The sequence below is a fragment of the Anguilla rostrata genome, chromosome 7 (assembly GCF_018555375.3).
Source record: "Anguilla rostrata isolate EN2019 chromosome 7, ASM1855537v3, whole genome shotgun sequence".
Taxonomy (NCBI): Eukaryota; Metazoa; Chordata; class Actinopteri; order Anguilliformes; family Anguillidae; genus Anguilla; species Anguilla rostrata.
The window spans coordinates 29064670-29087782 of record NC_057939.1 but is presented as its reverse complement, the minus strand read 5'-3'; the positions used below and the strand labels follow the sequence as shown (position 1 = coordinate 29087782).

The window sequence follows — 23113 nt, the reverse complement described above, 5'->3', positions numbered from 1 at the left end:
CAGGTTGATGGGCTTTTCCGCACCGGACTGTCAATCACATTGTAAAAATCACAGAACTGCTTAACTTATGGTTTTGGCTCCAAATCGACAACATGGCTGCGCCCGCCATTGAGCTTCAAAACGTGTTTTAGAGACCCACGGAGAGTCAATGGATGACGTCACAGTAGCTTTGTCCATATTTTTTACAGTCTCTGATTGCAGCCTACTGCGCCTACTAGTCGGTTACGTTACTTACTGCTCGATTTGAAGGGGGTGATTTGTTTACGTTAGGGCTCCGTTCAATGGAATTCTATTTGGTGCTGTATGTCTTTTTTTTTGGGTTTTTCGTGTGCTTCAATTTTATTTATAAAAGTGTACTATATGCAGACCTTACAAGCCATCTCAAATGTTTATTAAATTCCCCCCTCCAGCTTGACTGAATTCATGACTGTATTCAAATAAAATGTACTTGCTGAATTAGGTTGCCGTCTTGTGGACATAACATATGATAACACAGTCCATCAACGTCTAACATAATTCAAAATGAAAAAAATTGTCATATACAAACGGGTGACAAATTAGCCCCTTAAAACCCCACTTAAAACACAGGGCTTTTTATAAGAATCCCCCGTCTTAAATAAACCCCATTATCTCCTAAATTATATTACATACAGTACAGACATGGTTCTAAGCCTGAAATGATCCTGATCCTATCACTCCGTAAACATACGGGACATATACACTCACCGGCCACTACATTAGGTACACCTGTTCAACTGCAAACTGCACCCGTTAACGCAAATATATAATCAGCCAATCACGTGGCAGCAACTCAATGCATTTAGGCATGTAGATATGGTCAAGACAATCTGCTGAAGTTCAAACCAAGCATCAGAATGGGGAAGAAAGGTTATTTAAGTGACTCTGAACATGCCATTGTTGTTGGTGCCAGACAGGCTGGTTTGAGTATTTCAGAAACTGCTGATCTACTGGGATTTTCACGCACAACCATCTCTAGGGTTTACAGAGAATGGTCTGAAAAAGAGAAAATATCCAGTAAGCGGCAGTTCTCTGGGCAAAAATGCCTTGTTGATGGCAGAGGTCAGAGGAGAATGGCCAGACTGGTATGAGCTGATAGAAAGGCAACAGTAACTCAAATAACCACTCGTTACAACCGAGGTATGCAGAAGAGCATCTCTGAACGCACACCACGTCAAACCTTGAAGCAGATGGGCTACAGCAGCAGAAGACCACACCGGGTGCCACTCCTGTCACCTAATGAAGTGGCCGGTGAGTGTATAATCTGAAAAACAAAAAAATCCAAAAATTGTTTTTTCATTTCTTTATTCCGTAGTGATTATATGTACTTGTGATAACGAAAACCAGATTTCTTTTTCCAATCGTACCCCGGGATGTATACAAGTTCGGAGTGGGATGAACAAAGCAGTAAAATTTGACATGCGTTTTCCCCAAAGGTGGGCAAATCTCCAAATGGCACCAAACCTCTCCAAATTGGAATATTGTGTATATCTTTTTTCCCAGCCATATTCCACTTCCAGATGCCAATTCCATTGAAAGTGCTATCCTCTGAAACTCCACAAAACAAATATTCTTTATTTACCCATTCTCTTTTCGAATAAGCCTTGAATTTCAGTCAAATACTGTCCTTTTGGAGAGCTTCTATGTACAAAGTTCGTTCATAGTGGTTAGTTAATACACAAACTAATTTCCCTGAGAAACAAACCACTTGGTTTTACCTTGCTGTGTGCTCAGACCTGCAATCAGCTGCCAGACTGCTGTAAATCAGTCTTGTCAGCGGTAAACCTGATCACAAAGTGAGAGCTCACAAGGAGGAAAATGACAAAAACATAAAATATACGATTTATAATAATATAGTTCCCTTTATCACTACTGCAGTGTCTTTTATGCAAAGCATTTGCCTATAAACAAAGCTCCAAGCAAGTATGCACTTTGCGTGAACACAAAGTGAATGTAAGTACACAGAAGAATAGCTAAGCAGTAGTTTCAGCTAGAAGGAAGCCATAAGCTACGTTCAAAGTTTATCTGTACATGAGCTTGAAGAACTTGACACTGTTTGATTACTGTAACACATACAGGGTTTCTGAAAATTCACGATGGGTAGATCTTAGAGAGGATAGAAGTAGCTTGCTGTTAGGTCATTTACTCGGCACTGGAATGTCTAATTGAGATCATTTTTTGTTGTTTGTAAGGTAAGAAGTTGCTTTTTTTAACTTGTTGGTGCAATCCCCTAGTGACCATGACCATGACGAGATTGGTCAACTCAGACATTCATTGCTGCTGCAACCAAGTTATGAGTTGAAAACACAAACTCTGTGTTCTAGATGCATTAGTAGACAATACAGGACAACTATGCTGTATACAGAGTTTTGCAGCACCACCATTGTTGCATAGGTCATTCATTTAACAAGCAACCCCCTCCCTGCAGGCTGATCTGGAACTACATCCCACACCCATGACACACTGGTCTCTCTGGGCATTCATAAAAATATTCTTTCACAACTAAAAATTTGTATTCCGTCATAGCAACAAGATAAACCTAACAATAGCCCTAAGATATGCCAATACAGCAGTGAAAACGCTGAATAACTAAATAAACAAGAAATTTTTCCCATGTCATTCTACTGTCAATATCTGTGACTAAATATGGAATAAATATACCTTACCATTGGTTTTACACATACAGATGTCCCTTTTGAGACTGAGTGGTCATATATTGTCTTGGACAATCCGTTTGTGAAATACATGCGCATTTGCAACGCCTGGGTACCTTTCAAAATGGCTGAGCGTAAAACTACATGTTTACGGCGTTGTCGCCCTTTATAGTACAATCTGGCTTGATTGACAATTTATTCAGTCGGTGATAGTATAAGCTTTGTAACGATGTATAACACATTTTACATTTGGAATAGCTCTTTATAGCCCAGCGTAACCAAAAGTTCTGTCATCATCGCCGCCTTGCGCATTCACTCTGTGGTAGCAGTAAAAGACATGGCACCCAGAAAAACGTTATTGATGATTTTCGTCATTTCTTGGAAAATCTTTCAGAGCATAGCTAAGCCATATGTTTGTTGATAGACCTAGCTGACAGTTTTCTGGAGTCAGTCAGAAGCGGAGGATGACTGTATTGATTCTCCGTCTCTATTTACTGAACACAGATAATATTTCATCATCGCAATGTAAGCATTACTGCTCAAAATATTTCAGTTATACATGTTATTTTTGAAATTGAGTGTCTTTAAATATGTGAGTGGTATTTTATAATGAGAATATTTTATAGTAACATAAGCGTTCGTTGGTAGCTCAGTAGTGTTTGTCTTTCATGCACCAGAAAGCTGGAACATCGCCAAAATGTGGTTGACGGTTGAATATTGATTTAATGTCGTCCCATCCCCAAACAAGAAAATATTACATACTGTATAGTACAGAAACATACAAGAGTTAATGATTACACATTTAGGAACTGTACCGCACTGTTATGGCACATTTATATGCTTTATAATGGACAAAAAAAATAAAAATCTCTTTGGAGAGATTTTGGATACGTTTCTGGATCCAGAGATATTTTGTACCACTGTACTGACAGAAATTTTGTAATTTAAAACATGAGTTTGAGTCGAAACAGTTGATTTGTAGTGAAATACATGATTATATTGTGATTTACAGCAATGCATAATTTAGACATTTTGGATAGATTTGCAGACACTGGGTACACTGCTTACGTAGATTTTACTCACTTGTGGTCAAGGAGTTTTTGATCCAGGACATGTATAGTTTAACCCGTTTTATAAATTGGATCTCTCAATATTTCATTGTAAACTAAAAAAGAGCAAAATCATTGTTGCTTTTTTGCCTAGACAATTTCATTTGTGGCACTTTAGTTCTTCCTAAATTATGAATGAAAAATAATCTAAATGATGCAAATGTCTTGTTTCATTTAGGTCATTTTTCAAGTCCATGCGATGCTCACATCTGAAGTTATAAAGTTTTAAATAGGGTACCCCCTAAATGGGCAAGGATTGGCCAGATTTGACATGTGCGCGAAGGGGTTAAAAATAAATAAATAAATTTAAAAAACACTTTGAAAATGACATTCTATTTATGTTCATAGAAATGCGCGTTTTCAAAAGCTTGTGAAAGCGCTTACAGTTAAATGGAAAAACCAAATTAATAATGAATAATGACTTTTGCCAGCCTGTGTACAAAGCGCAGATTGGTTGATCAAAGGGGGATTTTAGCGATATCGACACTGCAGCATTAGCAGTTGTTAGACTTGTTGTGGAGAGTTATTGGATTATAAAATTTGGATAGCAGGCATGCCATCCCACCAAGTTACGGCTTGGTGGGGCAGCATGCCCCATACCTTGACATGATTATCACTAACATGAAATCATTGTACCTGAAGCCTGAGATTCTCCCTCCTGTTAGCTCAAGTGACCACAATTGTGTCCTCTGGAGCCCTAAAGCACAATCAAGAGCTCCCCAGTACACTAAACGGGTAGTACGACCTATAAGGGAGCCTGGCTTGAGTGAGTTTGGCAGGTGGATTCCCACTCATCTATGGCAGGAGGTGAATGAAGCAACCAGCACTAATGAAAAAGCCAATGCCTTCTACAATACCATTCTGCCTGAAATTGATAGACATTTCCCTATGAAGACAGTGAAAATCTATCCTTCAGACAAACCATGGATCACCTCCAAGATCAAGCATTTGATCCACCAGAGACAAAAAGCTTTCAAGACTGGAAAATCATGTGCCCTGGCAAGGTTCTACAGAAATAAGGTCCAAAAGGAAATATATGCGGGAAACAAATAATTCTACAAATCCAAAGTGGAAGGCATGGAAAAAGCGAATCCTAGAGCTTGGTACAATAGAGTTAAATCGATGGGCAAAAAAGGTGGACCGAATCAATGTCCCTGGAATCAATCCCCAGGACTTTGTGACAATTGCTAATGCAATCAACACAAAGTTTGTTAAAGTGTCCCAGTCGCTTCCGCCTTTCGAACGTTCAGCTCTACCTCCTTTCCTGCCATCCCCCCCATTGCCCACTATTCCAGTGTGGGATGTGTATAGCAGATCAACTGCCACAAATCCCCTGGCCCAGATATGATTCCCCCAAGAATATTGAAGGAGTTTGCATGCAAGATCAGCATTCCTATCTGTGATATCATTAACAGTTTGTTTGATGAAGGGGTCGTCCCTAGACAATGGAAAGAGGCTACTGTTGTCCCCATACCAAAATCTTCCCCACCAAACATTGATGAACTGAGGCCGATCTCATTAACAGCTCAGCTCTCTAAACTATGCGAACAGTTTGCTGCGCATTGGATCCTGAATGACATCACACCAAATCAAGATCCCATGCAGTTTGGCAGCCGACTGAATCGTTCTACAACACACTATCTAGTCAGTTTGATGGACTCTGCGTACAAGGCCTGTGATAATCCAGGCTCAGTGTGCACACTAATTACAACTGATTTTGCCAAGGCCTTTGATGCTGTAGATCACACAATGGCAGTACAGTGCCTCCTTGACCTTGGAGTGAGACCGGGCCTGATCCCATGGATCTGCAGCTTCATGACTGACCCCTGTCAAAAAGTGTGCTACCAGGGACATCTTTCTGATTGGGAATACCCCACGTGCAGAGTTGCACAGGGAACCGTATTAGGGCCTGTAGTCTTTCTAACACTGATTAACAGTGCCCTCCAGGACAGAATAGACCACTGGAAATATGTGGATGACATGACTCTGGCCCAGACATGGAAGCTCCAACTACCCTGTACCCTCCAACAGACCCTGAATGGTCTTGATATCTGGGTAGAGGAACACAAAATGAAACTCAACCCAAAGAAATGTAAAGTTTTACATGTCACCCACATGAGGCATCCACCCGCCCTGCCGACTCTCTCCATTGACCAGAACATCCTGGAAGTCTGTGACACTGTCAAGGTCTTGGGGGTCACCATCCAGAGTAATTTGCATTGGGATAGTCAGGTGGACCACATGCTGACTAGAGCCCGACCGATGCCAGATTTTTGGGTCCGATGCCGATCCCGATTTTGGAGAGTCCTAGCCCACCGATTACCGATGTTTTGACCGATATTTTGTCAAAAAAGTGCAACATTTTCAAATCAATTTGAAAAACGTATATTTTATTAAAGTTTCTATATTTAAGAACATTTAACTTAAGCAAACAAATAAAAATAAAAATAAACACACAAAGAACTTTTTAGATAAAAAAATGTAAAAGATGATATTAAATTAAATATATATATATTAACACCATCTTTAAGCGTGTGAAAACAAAATAACTCCACACCTTGCTTTTACTCCTTTCTTTTCCAGCTAGTTTCAAACATGTTTTTGTATAAATATTATTATTGTTGTTGTTGTTATTAATTTGTTATTATTTCTTAGTATCTATTCTCAGTAAATTAATTATATTTTCTTATTTTATTCCTACTACATGATCTCAAAGAGTAAGACTTTATCTAGCAAGCTTCCCTGTCCATAAGAATTTGGTGGTGAAAATAACTACAATGCGCTCTGACGCGTGACTAGATGACACACTCGCTCGCAATAACACATTAGCTATTGACACAGCCTCATTATTTCTTATTATATATTCTCAGTAAGTTAAATGAATTATATTTTCTTATTTTATTTCTACTACATGATCTCAAAGAGTAAGACATTATCTAGCGGAGCTAATGAGTGAATCAAGTGTAACGTTAGATTAAATTAAATTGACTGGATGAAATACGTGAAAAAAACTACAATGCGCTTTCGTGCAGGTTACCCGCGCTAACGGTTGGTTGATTCACTTCTCCAACAGCAATCCTTCTCTCATGTTATCACGACAAAGCTAGATAACATGGCTTAAAATGATCCACGTTAGAAGTGTTTTATCAGCGTTTTTACTGTCTGGTTAGCTTGCTACGATGACGCGTGACTAGATGACACACTCGCTTGCAATAACGTGTTGGCTATCGACACAGCATCATATAGTAGCTAATATCATCTCAGATAAAAAAACAAATGTGTGATGCATTCAATCACCATTTTATTTTGGCTGGTTATTTATTTGAGAATACAGCGATGTCCTCTGGAAATGTAGATCCTACGCTGCTTATGTGCTCACTGCCACTTCATAAAGGCTTGCTAGCCAGCTAGCTTGCTAAAGTGAACCAAATATGTTAGCTAGCTCGCTCGCTTGATAATGAGGATTGATAAACATAGTTGTTGTATAAACGCATTTAATTAAAAACTTTCACTAAATATACATACCTTTATTGTGGCAATCGAATCTGTGCAGACAAGTCTTGCAGTGGAGAATATTGGATGAGGCACGAGTGACAAACGTCTTATTACAGAAGTAGCGTGTCAGCTGCTGCAGTTCACACTTGTATTAGAGCTCCCTCTACTGGATAATTCTAGTAAACAGCAATTACAACATTCGAACAGACAAGTACAGATAAATAATCAATGTTTTTTTTGTTTATTATACTTATTTAAAAATCGGGACACATCGGCTGCATAACTGCCGATCCCGATGTCGTCAAAAAAGTCAAATAATGGCCGATATATCGGCCATACCGATATATCGGTCGGGCTCTAATGCTGACCTCCGCGAACAGGAAGCTTTTTGCTCTGCGTTGCCTGAAGAAATTTGGTGTCCGTGACCCAGAATTGGTTTCCATGCTGGAGTATGCAGTCCCCGTCTGGCATAGTTCCCTGACTACAGACCAGGCTAAAAGGCTGGAAAGCACGCAGAAACGGGCTTGTAAAATCATACTTGGCCACAGGTACTCAGGGTACCCAGAGGCTCTCTGCACTCTCGGATTGTGCACTCTATCAGAGAGACGCACTCAACTGTGTCTTGGCTTTGCCAGAAAGCTGCTAAAGTCCAACTTTAGTGACTGGCTACCCCCCCCTCAGGGAGGAGCTCACAGGTCGTCAGACAAGGAACTCCAACAAACTGGCCATCCCAAGATGTCGAACTGAGAGATACAGGAGATCACCAATCGCCTACATGTGCAGACTCCTAAATGACAGCGGATTAGATCTTAGCTTAGATAATTGCAACATTTTAAACTTTTGGTCTACTTAGTACTGATGTTTTATTGTAACAGCAAAATAATTCAGTGTTTTTAATGACAACTGTCTTTATGAACCTGTAATAATGCTGAAAGGTCAATAAATAAATATACTGCACTGAGAGTTTGGCACTTTTCAAGGTTCCCAACAGAAATAACTACAATGACCACAGACTCTCAGGCCTTAAAAACATTAACAGACAAAATTCACAAACAACTTTATACATCCACACAATAAGGTCCTAAGTTGCTTGAAACAATTTAGGAAGCAATGGGTAGCATTGCTTTGGAATACAGCTTCTTTAATTTGTGTGAGCTAAGATAGCCAATATTGTTTCATGTAACTTGGCACAATTTTGATAGCAATACTTTTAATGGCAGGCCTAGATCTGATTTGATGACTTGTTGACAAGTGTTTTGTATGTGTGAGTATTTGACCATTTTTGTACGTTGAAAGCGTGTTTTTCATCAGAGTTACTATAATCATCAGCCTGTAGTGTCAGTTTCAGCCCTCCTTTGGGGAAGGGGACTACCCACTTCTTTTACTATCTCTAATGGTTTTACCGATCGAGGCAGGGTTTTTTTTTTGCATCAAAGTGCAAAGAGTCTATGTTTTACAACAGTGTAGGTGTTACGACAGTCCACCTTGAATCACTGACTGATGAAAGAAATAATAATAATAATAATAATAATAAAGAATGATATTTTAGACCTTGGTGTTCCCTGATTTGGTGTTTTGATTATGATGGTGGTGGAGAGCGCTGTCTAACACCAAAATCTCCCATAGGTGTTCAATTGGGGATCCGGTGACTGCGAAGGCCATAGCATATGATTCATTCAGTGACCCCTCATGCCCTGTTGTCATCCTGGAAGAGACCACTCCCATCAGGATAGAAATGTTTCATAGGATGAAGGTGATCACTCAAAATAACTTTGTATTAATTTGCAGTGACCCTTCCCTCTAGGGGGACAAGTGGACCAAAACCATGCCAGCAAAATGTTCCCAACAGCATAACAGAGCCACTGGACCCCCTCACTGTATGGGTCAAGCATTCAGTCCTGTACTGTTCTCTTGATTCACGCCACATAGCGACATAGCTCAGGAGGTAAGAGTGGTTGTCTGGCAGTCGGAAGGTTGCCGGTTCGAACCCCCCCCTGAGCAAGACACCTAACCCCTAACTGCTGAGAGGCATCAATTGTAAAGCGCTTTGGATAAAAGCGCTATATAAATGCAGTCCATTCACCATTTACCACACATGTAGTCGCTCACTCTGAGAATAGGATGACTCATCTGACCATACCACTTTTGTGCAAAGGTACATTCGTCTTTGTACTGACGGGTTTACGGGCATTGCAACCCTACTATAATATCCTGATCCATGTAGTTGTCAATAACACACAGTCTGATCACGTCCTGCATTGACATTTTCAGTCACATGAGAACTGTTTTTCCTTACATATCACACTAATGCATGAGCATCATGGTCATAGAATGTGCACTTTCAACCACAATTTCCAACCCTATTTACTGATGTCTTTCCCATAGATCTAAATGAAGATATCTTGATCCAAAATCGAGGTCAACTCGTCCTGCTCACTATTTCTATACATGCCGCAGAGGATGTTAATTGCTTAATTGTATCATGCAGTACACTTGTATGGAAAAATTTGCATTAGTCATGTCACTCACCCATCTGTATATTTGAATATATTCAAACTTATTGGTTTTTTTTTTTTTTTTTTTAAGAAGGAATATTCACATGTCATTTTTGACCGATGTTGACAGCGCTAGCATGTGTGTGTGTTTGTGTATATGAGTGCATTTGCATATGCGTGTATGTAGCATGACTGTGCATGTGAGTGTATGCATCAGGGATTAGCACGAGTGCTTGAGGACTCAAGTACTCGAAAGATAGGAAGTGCAAGCACTATACAGTACTCGGGGGGGGGGGGGGATACTTCACGTGCATTAACGTGTTTAGTTTCAGCATTTACTTTTACATGGCTGCTTTGGCATTTTATTGTTTTATGGGTAATTGTAATTATGTTATAGAATCCTTGCTCCACAGTCTAACAAGTTCAGTAGCAGTTGTGACTTCAAAGAGGCGGAGTTTAACATTGCGGTTTCATCAAGCGTACAACACCGATCGATTGTTTGACCGCTGTCGATGATTCTGTCAATAGTACATCACATTAAAACTCCACCTAAGGGCATTCTGTCAACAATATGTTTAAGGTTATTTAATATTTGAAATATGATATTCATATTGACTTGTGGAACATTTTGGTTGTCCAGTCTGCTGCTTACATTTTTATGTTTTTATAATCTACTATAATAGCCTGCATATGATAAAAACATTGCTTAACACAGCCCCCAAGGTGCGGTATGTCTTATTTAATTATATTTAGGCCCAGTGCTGTGAAAAAGTATTTGCCCCTTTCCTGATTTCCTCTATTATTGTATACTTGTCACACGGAACGATTTCAGATTTTCAGACAAAATGCAATATTAGACAAAAGGAAACCTAGTAAACAAAAAACACTTAAAAAATTTTAATTTATTGAAAAAACTTATCAAACCTTTGTGGTGACTACTTCACTCTGATGGTAAGGTTCAATGAGTGAGATTTAGGTTTAACAGTGTTGTCTGTGTTCAATCAGCTGAATCCAATTACCAATAAAATTAGGTTAAGGGGTAATTATTTTTCACATGGGAGATATGGGTGTTTGATAACTTTTTTATTGAATAAATGAAAGAATTAAAAAATGTGTTCTGTGTTTACTCAGGTTCCAGTCACAGATCAGTAACAGCAAAGTTGTTAAAAATCATAGAAAACTAAAAAAGCAGCACGTATTTAAAAAAAATAAATAAAAAAAAAGTTTGATTAATTAATCTCATGTGCAAAACAGTTCAAATAACATGTGCAACTGCAGTAACAGTAACAGGTACAGTTTTTTAGGGTTTTATTTGATGCAATAATGCAATAATGATGTAGTTCTGCCAGCCACAGGGAAATACTTACGGGAGTTTGACAGTAGGAGGCCGCAGAGTCTCATTTTTGTTTGAAAGAAGATCTTCTGTGTTTATAGAGAAATTGTAATTGTCATGCCATGTTGCATTACGGGGTGACCCGCCATCTTTAAAGGAACGTTTAGCTCGGATTTGGAGATGATATTCATAATTGGAAAAAACAAAGCAATCTTTGAATTTGTTTACTTTCAATGGACAACTAACTCCGCCGACAGGCTGGGGACTGGTGTGCTGTATGCCACTGACGTGCTCTACATTAACAGATAAAATCAGTTTAATTTCTTCAACCTAGGAGCAAAAGTCAGTTGCAAGATTTAATCAGTTAATGCCAGCTAATGCCAGCTTAGCTGCAGCTGCAGATATATTTAGCTTTAAATTATACCAGCGCAAACCTTTTCACCCTAGAGACTGCGGTATAATCCAGTGACAGTGGAGCAGAGACTGATAGGGAACTAGTTGTTTGAGAAGCATAATGGAAATAAAACTAATTAAAGCCGCAAGCGGCGTTGGGAGGGGCCCAAGCATTGGCACTATCACGCCCCCAATGGAGCGATTTTAAAATGGCTTTGTCCTCATGATCATATATCTTCACCCATCATATCTACTGAATATCATGATGAGCAATGGATTGGAATGTGTGTCTGATGTAGTAAAATATTGATGACTTATGGCCAATTTTGTGCTAAGAGACGCTGTCGGATGACTTAGTTGCGTCACCATGGATGGGTCCTGGCCGCTTCCCGTAAAGGCCTTTACTATGTCGTAACAGTTAGATGGCCCGGCGTGTACGTAGAGCTGCAGCGCTTCCATGCTGCAACTAAAAAAGGCATCAGACTAGTGTTGTCACAATACCAAAATTTTGACTTTGATACCGATACCAGGTTTAGTATCACGATACTCGATACTGAAATGATACTGATTCAATACTTGGTACCTAACGATACTGAAATTACCTTAATTGATCAGAAACGTAATGTCCACAAGGGTTGACCTCATTTTCAAATTCATGGTTTATTAACAACCTGGTTCATTAACAACCTTTAAGTTGAAGCCTCTTCAACATATTAATATGCATAGGCCTATAGTGTTACAACACTGAACAATAGAAAAATATGTTAAATATATTTCAAAAATTAAACAGTTGTAAACTAAATAATCTTTAAAACAAGTCTTTCACCTTTAAATAAATCTAAAAACAGCATATTTTAATAACAATACAGCATCTTCCTATAATAAAATATTACCAAATTAGAACACCTATTGCTACTGAAGTGAACTGAGTCGAAGCTTGCGCTGTATCGAGGTGAGTGCACAAGCGCAAGTCACCTCACTTGGCAACCTTAGTTGGTACTGACATCTAGCGAAGATTCTGACAAATTACACTTTTCATCCTCTCAATCAGTAATGCGGGAGACACATTTCCCTGGCTTTTACATTTGACAGAAAACTACCGAACGTCGGAAAATTTTAATACCAAACCGTTTCTTTTTTTTTTTAAGTACCGAAAAAGTGCTGAAGTTTTGGTATACCATGCAACACTACTTTATTTCGACATTGGCAGACTACAGCATAAATTGCGTCTTTTGTTTTTATTCAATATTAGTAATTGCAGCAAGAAACTGCAGCTGTAGACACAGGAAAGTTTGTTATACTATGGTAGCAACAGAACGAAGCGGACTATGTATAAGCTATACCGTCATTATTTTATTATACCAGCATGTTTTCGCGCATTTGCAGAGAAACTCAAATACTATCAATAAAAATGGTTTAGTTATTTCTCAGCATAATGACGGATGGGGATGGGACGATATGAAAAGAATTTTCAACCGTCCACCACGTTCTAGCAATGCTCCAACACTCTCATCATCACTGTTGCATGCATCACAAAAACTACTAGACTAACGCTTACATTACAGTGTGAAATATCCACATTATATAATACCACTAACCTATTTAAAGACACTCAATTTAAAAAATAACGTATATAACCGAACTATTTTGAGCAGCGATACTTACATAGCAATATGACGTTTTATCTGTGTTCAGTAGTATAGAGACAGAGACAGTAAATCAATGACAAAGTCCTATCCGCTTCTGTTTTGCTCCAGAAAATGATGTCAGATAGGTCTATCAGCAAAGATATAGCTTAGCTATGCTGCGAAGTCCTCAATAATAATAGTACTCTCCAAGAAATTATGAAAAATCGTTGACAACGTTTCGTTAGGTGCAGCGTCTGCTATGCCCCAGAGTGAATGCGCAAGTGAATGCGATAAGAAAAATTTTGGTTATGCTGATCGATAAAACATTATTCCAAAAGCAAAATCAGCCATGTTATACATCGTTAGAAAGCTTATACTCTCACCTACTGAATAAATGAATTGTCAATCAAGCCAAATTGTACTAAAAAGGGCAACAACGCTGTAAGCAACAGGTGTGGTATTACGCACAGCTATTTTTGAAGGTAGCCGACCCAGGCGTCACAAATGCGTGTATATTTCACAAACGGTTTGTCCAAGACAATATATGACCACTCAGTCGCAAAAGGGGCATCTCTACGCGTAAAACCAATGGTAAGATTGTATATTTATTCAATGTTTAGTCCCAGATATTGACTGTACAATGACATGGTATAATTAAAAAAAACTTTGTCTTGTTTATTTCGTTATTCAGAGTTATTCGTTTTCACTGCTGTATTGGCATATTTTAGGGCTAATGTCAGGTTTATCTTGTTGCTACGGAATATTACATTACATTACAGGCATTTGGCAGACGCTCTTATCCAGAGTGACGTACAACAAAGTGTATAATCATAATCAGGAACAAGTGTGTCGAAAACCCTAGAGAGAAGTACCGTTCCAAGTGCAGGGAACAACCGCATAGTTCAACTTGGACCCTGTAGGTTAAACTGATCAACACTAACACAAACAAGAACAGCAACAACGCAGTCTATGCAAGAATACAAGCAATAGTTAAGACGAGTGCATTAACTAAGTCACCTACGAAACAGCTACCTAGTTACAACCCTAAGCTTACAGTCAATTTAGAGATTAAATTGAGAATAGGATTTCTCTCAGCATAATGACGGATTTAAAGACTAAACGAACTCACCCGATACGGTCTTCAAATGGAGCCATGCCAAAGAAAAGTAATTATTCATCCTCTCAAAAAGCTTTTACTAACAAACTTTTGGTAGCCTAGCATGCACTCTGGCTGGCACTGCTTCCCTGACGTTCAGACCCTCGCCTCACTGATAAAAAGTAGACCCTACGGTGTCGGATTACTTGCATCGCCATGGATGTCGCTTGCCGTAAAGAAGTTTACTAGATGTCATAACACTTAGATTTCGAGCTCCAGCTCTTTCGCACCCCAGCTAATACAAAAGTCCAACTGCTTCTTCTGGCCATTTTTCTGGGTATTTATTTGATAGCAGACTGCACACCGTAGAGCACGCTTGAAAAATTAAACTTTTGCCAAATCCTGTAGGCAAGCAAGCAAGTTCATCTCTGTTCGATAACAGCGAATCCAAACATACGCGTTGAAGGTCCTTCAATGAAGTCACGCCATGTATTTGGCAAGTCTGTGATTTAACAGAATTAAAATCTTCAAATTTGTCCATAATTCTGTTTTTAGCAGATAATTTGTCCGTTTCGCTGGTGTGTTTCAGTTGGGACTTAGATTGCAGCACATAGCACATACGGAACAGAGGGAGTGTCGGGGCGGGGGGTGGGGGGGAGAACCGGCACACTGAGACAGACAGTTTGATTAACCAATAGGGTTGCTGCCGCTGAGCCTCCTCTCTGTTACCCCAGAAAGTACATGCGTTCGTCCAGACTAGGTCACCAATAAAACCTAGTATGAAAAATGATATTTTTACATGTAAATCTTAAAGATCGTGTCTACAGTGTGGTATAAAGCATTTCAGTTTTACAAATGGGTGTTTTTGTTTTTTTGGTGAAAAGGGGGACAAGCACCTTGTTGAATTCCCCAACTGCAACTGAATTTTGAAGCCACGGGGCAGCTAGATTAGAAACGATTACAGAAGTTTTGGCATGTATAACATTTTAAGAGTACATATTTCATTAAATGTTGCATCCCATAACGATTTATAAAACAAAATGTGTGCAGTATATTAGTATTATTCTACAAATACCACTAAAAATTGGTTCACGTTCTTGAAGACATAAGATAATGACACCCTAAAAGTAGCATAGACAGACAGTGTGTTTCCTTCTGATGAGTGATTACAAAGAAGATGCCACTAAGCGACTAAATTTTAGAGTCCAGACCTGAATCCCATCGAGAATCTGTGGAGGGAACTAAAGACCAGAGTGATGGCAAGGAAGCCTTCCAACCTCAAGGACCTGGAGATCTTCACAAAAGAGGAGTGGTCCAAAATCCCAGTAGAGACGTGCAAAAAGCTTGTAGGCAATTATAAGAACCGTTTGGCTGCTGTGAAGGCAAATAAATGCTTTGCCACTGATTACTGAGAAAGGGTATGAATAATTTTGGACATGGCATTTTTTGTAAAACTGTAAAAAACAAAACACAGAAATAGGTAACATTTTTCATTAATATCTCTAACACAATGTCTTATCGTCTTTTGTCACCTTCGTATGTCATTTCCAGCCAGAAGAAACCTATTAGTCAAATAAAAATTCACTATAACTCAAAATTTGGCATGGGTATGAATAATTTTGGTGTGTATTTTTAACTGTGGAAGAAATATTCTTATGCACGGGTATATTCTCACTTAGTTCCTAACATGTCTAAATGCTATTGTGTCGAAAGGTGTACAAATATGAGGATACATGTGTGAATGATTGCACACACACTTGGGTGAATCATCTCCTTTTTCACTCATTTTATTTGTTTTACCCAAGCGCCAACAACTCACCTCTGTTAGTGAAGCCTTTTACCCCAGTGGCTACAGAGTGAACTGCAATGTCTGGTTGCAACAAAAAAAAAAGAAAGTCACTAGAAATGATGGTTTCACTAGTTAATCCCATCCCTTGTAATTCTGCCAAAATTCCCAAATCTGGGTTAATTTCAGTGCATGCAATGTGGCTTGTCCGACTACAGTATGACCATATAAGGATTTCCCCATCCTCGCAGCTCGGAGAGTGCTTCAGCGGCAGGTGTGATGCTGTGTCGTTTTATTCCAATTAGCTAGCTACATACGATCTCACCATTTTAAGTCCAAGGTCCAAAAATGTTGTGTGCTGCGTTCAACTGTACTAGCCTAACCGCTATTCTAAGGATTCTTCTCTCCAATTCTTATGGTTAATACATTTGAGACATTTTCAGATAAACAAGGTTCTATGTCAAAACGTGATTTTTGACCATTTCGGGGTTTCAGTTGATTCTCATAGTCTCGTCTTTTATAATTTGTATATGTTGTTGGTGAAATCAGATTTGTAAGCCATTTTGAAGCTTCTCTAAGAAGGCAAGCTAGGGGGATCTTAAAGCTTATTATCTTGCTATCAATCTATCTGTCTATCTAGCTAGCTAGTTCTTGTGATATCAGTCTAGCTATCTAGATATGTTATCTGTCTATAAAGCTAGTGATCTATTTTATTTATCTACGTAAATATCTAAACACTAAACATATCTTGCACAATTAACTTTTTAAATTTTATGACAGTTGGTAATTCATTGTTGATGTTGCACATATGCTCATTGTTGTAGTATGTGGACTTTTTGTAGTTCAATATAATCATATATTTTTAATTTTCCAGTGCATAAGTCTTTGTCCCAAAAACATCCAGGGATGTGGATACCCACAAGTCACCGATATCTGGCTAAATAACAGCGTTTCAGCATGGTAGTACATAGAGGGGTCCTCTCGCTACAAACTCTTGACTACGGTTCTGTGGTTGCACCATAGACCGTATAAAAATAGCTAGGTTATTGACATAACATTCAAATGTTTACAAGTGTTTGTGTAACATTTTTCACCTGATATTACCGCTGGTCTGTATGGTACCCTCAATACAAGTCAGCGAGATCTGGCTAAATATCAGCATTTCAGCACGGTTGTAGTAGGAGGACCCTCTTGCTATGAGCTGTTGATTACGGTTCTGAGGTTGCACGGACACGCTTATATTCCAGACGTGGGCGTCTCATTACCATGTAAGGTAGTCGGGGTGGAGTTTCCCGTAGTCGTGGACTCCACTCTTTCACTCCACTGTGCTTGCGTTGGTTGCAAGGGGCAATGGCTGCGCCCTAGTTTGGGCTTCATGCGCCAGTGAGCACTAACCATAGCGAATCAGTGGGTGACATCATAATCACTTTGTCCATATTTTTAAAGGGTCCACTTTCTCATCATAGTTTAATGCAGCTGTAGACCTATTGAATGTGATCTGGTGTCTTACAATGTTGATTCGATGTTTACCAGTTAACAGATGTTGGTATTGTTATCACCTTGTTTTAATGGCTGGTGAGGGTGCTGCCTCTTTTAGACGGCATTATAGTTCTTAGTTCTCAGTTGGTTGTCCAATAGTGGATTTATCAGGAATGTCGAGGGGTAAAGTATCTCTTCACTTTTCCTCAATTTATTTTGTTTTTTTATGGTTTAGGTTTTTTTGTTTTGAGGAGTGCTATTTTAGGGATCCAGGCCACCGTAACCTGTCTGTTGATGTGACAATGTTTCATATTTCTCCATTAGCTAAGCCATGACTGATCTCAACTTAATTTCTATCAATGCCAGGGGACTTAATATCCCGCATAAAAGGACCACTAATCTAGAATCTTTGAGTAAGAAAAATGTTGATTTTGCCATGGTCCAGGAATCACGTTTCCTCCGTAAGGATGCCGGTCGTTTTGCAAATAAGTTTTATCACCCTACTGCTTTTTCGTCTGCTTCTACGTAACCAAGGGTGTGATGGTAGTTTGTAAGCGTAAGATGAAATTTGATTTCATTGGTTCCTGGGCAAATACAGATGGGCGGGTTGCCATTGCTAAGACTCGTTTAGATGGGATGAACACCTGTCAGGAGTTGCGGCCTGGATCCCGGGGGGAATGGGTGGTGGGGGTAGGGGGCGGTCCCTAAGTAGGATAGTTGTTTTTTTTTTTTCTTTCTTTTTTCTTTTCCTTTTGTTACTACTATTTTTTCATTTGGAAATTGATTATGTCCATTGTTGTTACTCATTTCGAGAATTACTTTTTGTTTTTCCATTGTTGCATGTTATAAAACGAATATCAATAAAGGAAGAAATTTGATCACAAAAGAAATACATTTAAGGATCTTTTCTGAGTTCTCTGACTCAGCCACCACTGTACACTGGCAGCAGGTCATAGCTAGCTGTGGCTATTCGAGCTGCTGGGGATTCAGAATACAGAGGCGGCCCATGTCTCCTTATCATCATAATTACAAACTAGAAATACCGCCTTGTATGCCTCCGCCAAGGCAAAAACGTGTTTTGTGAGGTCACAGTGACCTTGACCTTTGACCACCAAAATCGAATCACTTCATCCTTGAGTCCAAGTGGACGTTTGTACCAAATTTGAAGAAATTCCCTCAAGGCATTCCTGAGATATCATGTTCACGAAAATGGGACAGACGGACGGACGGACAACCCGAAAACATGCCGTCGCGGAGGCATAAAATCACCTATTAGTAAAACTAAAATGCTTTATATCCCACTGTAGAAAAGACCTTGGCAAAAATATACATATAAAAATATTATTTTTCAATCGAGGTTTAGCTGTCTAAATATTTTATAGGGCTTTGTCCCCAAAATTTTACAATCAGGATGATGTCAATACAGGGATTGGCTACAATTTGAATAACATTTCATTTCAGCAAAACAAAATCCCTTCTGGGGTTATTTTGAATAAGACAGCGAGCATTGGTTTTTTTGGTGCCATATTGCTTCTGAAATGGCTGTAGAATTCCCTCAGGACGCTGGCAGCTGTAATGTTTTTAGGACACCTAAATACACGAACGAATCAATAAATAACCGATTAACATTTGAAACATTTCACAGTGAGTTTTTGTTGTGGTGAAATGAGTAATAATGCCTTCAATGTCGTTAGATTTTTTTAAATGACCCCACTCATTTTGGTGAAGCGTTAAGTGAAGGCACAAATGCTCCTAAACAAAGTTTGCATAATTATTCCTGATTTCTAAAGTAAAAAAGTACCATCACTGAACTATCAGTGTACTTTTAAAATGTTTTAATTGCTATATCTACTCTGATTTTGTACATTTCCTTGTTAAATGACCTGTTAATGTGAGCCCAGATATCAATTTCATTTCATGTTTGTGTGTGGAACTCCCACTGTGATTACATTGCAGGCAGAACCTTCAACCTCCCTAATGAGGTTGACCTCCCCATTAGAGTCTTACACAGGTTTAATATGGCAGACTGTTATGACAGGAGTTACCGGATCCATAAAAATATTTGAATGGTGGCTATGCTGACCACTGTCCTAAAGTATGCCAGCTGATACCGGCCCATTATTAGCTGGAACCTATTTTTTCCCCCAAATCACAGAGCTAAGTGTTCCTCTAAAGATGGTGAGTCACCCCAAAATGCAACTCGGCATGACGTTGACTGGAATTTCTCAATGCAGAATGATGGAAGCTGTCCTTTTGAGGAAAAATTACACTCCGTTGCCCCCTACTGCCGGAAACCCGCAAGCATTTCGCTCTGGCCAGCAGAACTTCTGCTGTAGAAAGCATCAAATGAAACTCCAAAACCATTGTACACCTCCAATTGCACATTTGTGAAATCTTTTTTCTAAAATTAGTTTATATGGCTTTCTGCATAAATGTTTAAAGTATTTGCTATCCAATTGTATTACATAAACTAGGAATTAGTCCCTGACAGGAGACACCACTCAAGGGCAATTTATCTTGAATAAATTAAAAATTAAAAATTTTACAGTATACTTACTACAGAAAAATATTCTAAGTGGATGGATGATAGACTGCACTCAAACATTTCTGACTATTGTTATTTTTTAAGTTTCAGTCTAGGCCATGCAGTTCTATTATTTTATTAACCATTTATTAAGGTAAATTTGACTCAAATACACAATGTCTAAATTATGCATTGCTGTAAATCACAAAACAATCATGTATTTCACTACAAAGCAACTGTTTTGACTCAAGAAACTCACTTCTGCATCATATTCGAGTGGGAATTACTGTCAGGGTTGTGTGTCTTCCCCCCAGTTTTTCCTGGTTGGGCCGCCAGATGGCGGCACCTCTGTTTTGCGTCCTGTTTGATTGTATCATTGGTTTCAATTATCCCATTATTGGTTGCTGATTGTCTCGTTTTCCCTTCCCTCTCTGTGGCCTGATTGTTCATTGTGCCCTCCTGTGTCTCGTCTGTGTCGTGTCTATTTAAGTCTCCCGTCTCCCTGACTCAGGTGCTGGATCCTTGCCTGTTGCTTGTTGCCTGCCTGCCTGCTTGCTTGCTGCGTGTAGTTGTTGGTTAGTTTGTTCTGAGTGTGTTTCTGCCCTGAGTGTTCCTGCCCCTGTTCTGTTTTCTACGTGCTTTTGAACTTTTGTATTTTCTTGTTTCCTGCATTTTTTGAGGTTTTCTTTGTGTTCGTTATTGCTGCCCTGCAAGGCTTTTTGTTCCCTTTTTTGTGGAGTTGTGAGTAAAGTCTTTGTTTCTTCCCATTTTTGGAGTTTTGTGTTTTTCCCCGCACTCTGCATTTGGGTCCATTCCCTCGCCCGCCCTGACAATTACAAGCTTTTCATCAGTACAAGGGTCTAAAATATCTAGTGGTCCAGAAACATATCCACAATCTCTCCAAAAATGAATAAAATGCTTTTTGTCCACTATAAAGCATATAAATGTGCCCCTTATGAAGGTTTAAGATGAAACATTGATATTATATTTAAAAGTAATATAAAAACATTGCACACAGTGCCTAAATCATTAACTCTCATGTTTCTGTACACTACAGTATGTAATGTTTTATGGGGATGGGATGACATAAAAAAAACATTTTGGCGATGTTCCAGCTTTCACGTCATATCCGGTGCATGAAACACAGACACCACTGAGCTATCTACTGAGCTACCAACAAATGCTTACGTTACAGTGTGAAATAGCCTCATTATAAAATAGCACCAACATATTTAAAAACACTCAATTTCAAAAATAACATATATAACCTAAATATTTTGAGCAGTAATACATACATAGAGGATGAAATCTTAACTGTGCTCAAAGGAATTCTCCTCCTTCAGAGAATGAACGCTGTCATTCTCCTCTGATTTACTCCAGAATACAATATCAGCAAACATAGCCTATGCCTTAGCCATGCTCAGAAGTTAGAGTAAGAAGAATAATATTTTCCAAAAAATGACGGAACTCAAAGATTACGTTTCGCCGGTGCAGAGTCTTTTACTGCTATCACAGTGTGAATGCCTCAGGCGGCTATGAGACAAAACTTTTGGTTACGCTCGGCTATAAAACACTATTCCACAAGTAAAATCAGACGTTATACATCATTAGAAAGGCTATACTGTCACCTACTGGATAAAATGATTGTCAATCAAGCCAGAATGTACTAAAAAAGGGTGATAACACCGTAAACGGCATGAGTGGTTTTACGTGCAGTTATTTCGTAAGGTACCCAGGCATCAGAAATGAGTGTATTTCACAAATGGATTGTCCAAAACAATATATAACCACTCAGTCTTGAAAGGGACATCTCTATGCGTAAAATCAATGATAAGGTTGAATATGTATTTCATATTTAGTATATACATGACAGTAGAATGACATGGTATCATTTTTTGAAGAATTTGTCTTGTTTATTTTGTTACTCGGTGAGCAGTATTTTCACTGCTGTATTAGCATATCATAGGGCTATTGTTGGGTTTACCTGGATGGAATACATATTTTTAGTGGTGAAAGAATATATTTTTATGAATGGCCAGATAGACACTGCAGGGACGGGGTGCTTGTTAAATGGACAACCTGCGTGACAATGGTGGCGCTTAGAAACTTCGTATTTAGCATAGTCCTGTATCATCTACTAATAAAACTAGAACACAGTTTGTTTTCAAATAATAGTATGGTTGCAGGAGCAATGAATGTCCAAGCTGAGCAACTTAGGCATGCCAGCATGAAGACCAGCAGGGGGACTGCACAAAGGGGTTAAGATGGCTCCAAGTTTGACAGTTTTTCCCTCATCTTTATCATTCTGACAAAATCAAACATTTCATATTATAGTAAGTCTTTAGTCTTGAATCAAACCGATATATCGAGCCGATATTAGCATTTTTGGACCAAATCAGTACCGGTAGTCAAGGAGGACATGTGGCCGATATGTAGGACCGATAATTAAAAAATTTAATTTATTTATTTATTTTTTAACACTGACAAATAGGCGCCCCTAGCACTCCATCTAGTGTTCCTCGCTGAAATGACAACTATGCCGAATACGGAATTTCGCAGCACCACCATTGTCGCTCTGGTCATTCATTTAACACTTACCTCCTCCCTGCAGTCTCATCTGTAACTACACCCCCCACTCATGACATAATGGACAATACTGTCTATCTTGGCATTCATAAAATATTATTTCACCACTCAAAAATCATACTCCGTCATAGCAACAAGATAAACCCGACAATAGCCCTAAAATATGCCAATACAGCAGTGAAAACGCTGCTCACTGAATAACGAAATAAACAAGAAAAAGTTTTTTAAAATGATGCCATGTCATTGTACAGTCAATATCTGGGACTAAATATTGATTAAATATAGAACTGTCCTTACCATTGGTTTTATGTTACATTACAGGCATTTAGCAGACGCTCTTATCCAGAGCGACTTACACAACTTTTTTACATAGCATTTTACATTGTATCCATTTATACAGCTGGATATATACTGAAGCAATGCAGGTTAAGTACCTTGCTCAAGGGTACAACGGCAGTGTCCTTACCCGGGAATCGAACCTGCGACCTCTCGGTTACAAGCTCAGTTCCTTACCCAC

At 38.9% G+C, this 23113-nt stretch overlaps 1 protein-coding gene across 4 annotated transcripts in view; it reads right to left on the bottom strand.

Moving 5' to 3' along the window:
* ran (RAN, member RAS oncogene family) overlaps window positions 1-23113 on the bottom strand; it is a 47878-nt gene that overhangs the window by 5271 nt on the left and 19494 nt on the right. Inside the window, exon 6 of one of the 4 annotated variants that reach the window (XM_064341945.1) lies at window positions 11139-11193. The exons of the other annotated variants lie outside the window; for them this stretch is intronic. Coding sequence (XP_064198015.1) covers window positions 11139-11193 — 55 coding nt within the window. The remainder of the gene's footprint in view (window positions 1-11138; window positions 11194-23113) is intronic. 4 annotated transcript variants of the gene reach the window in all.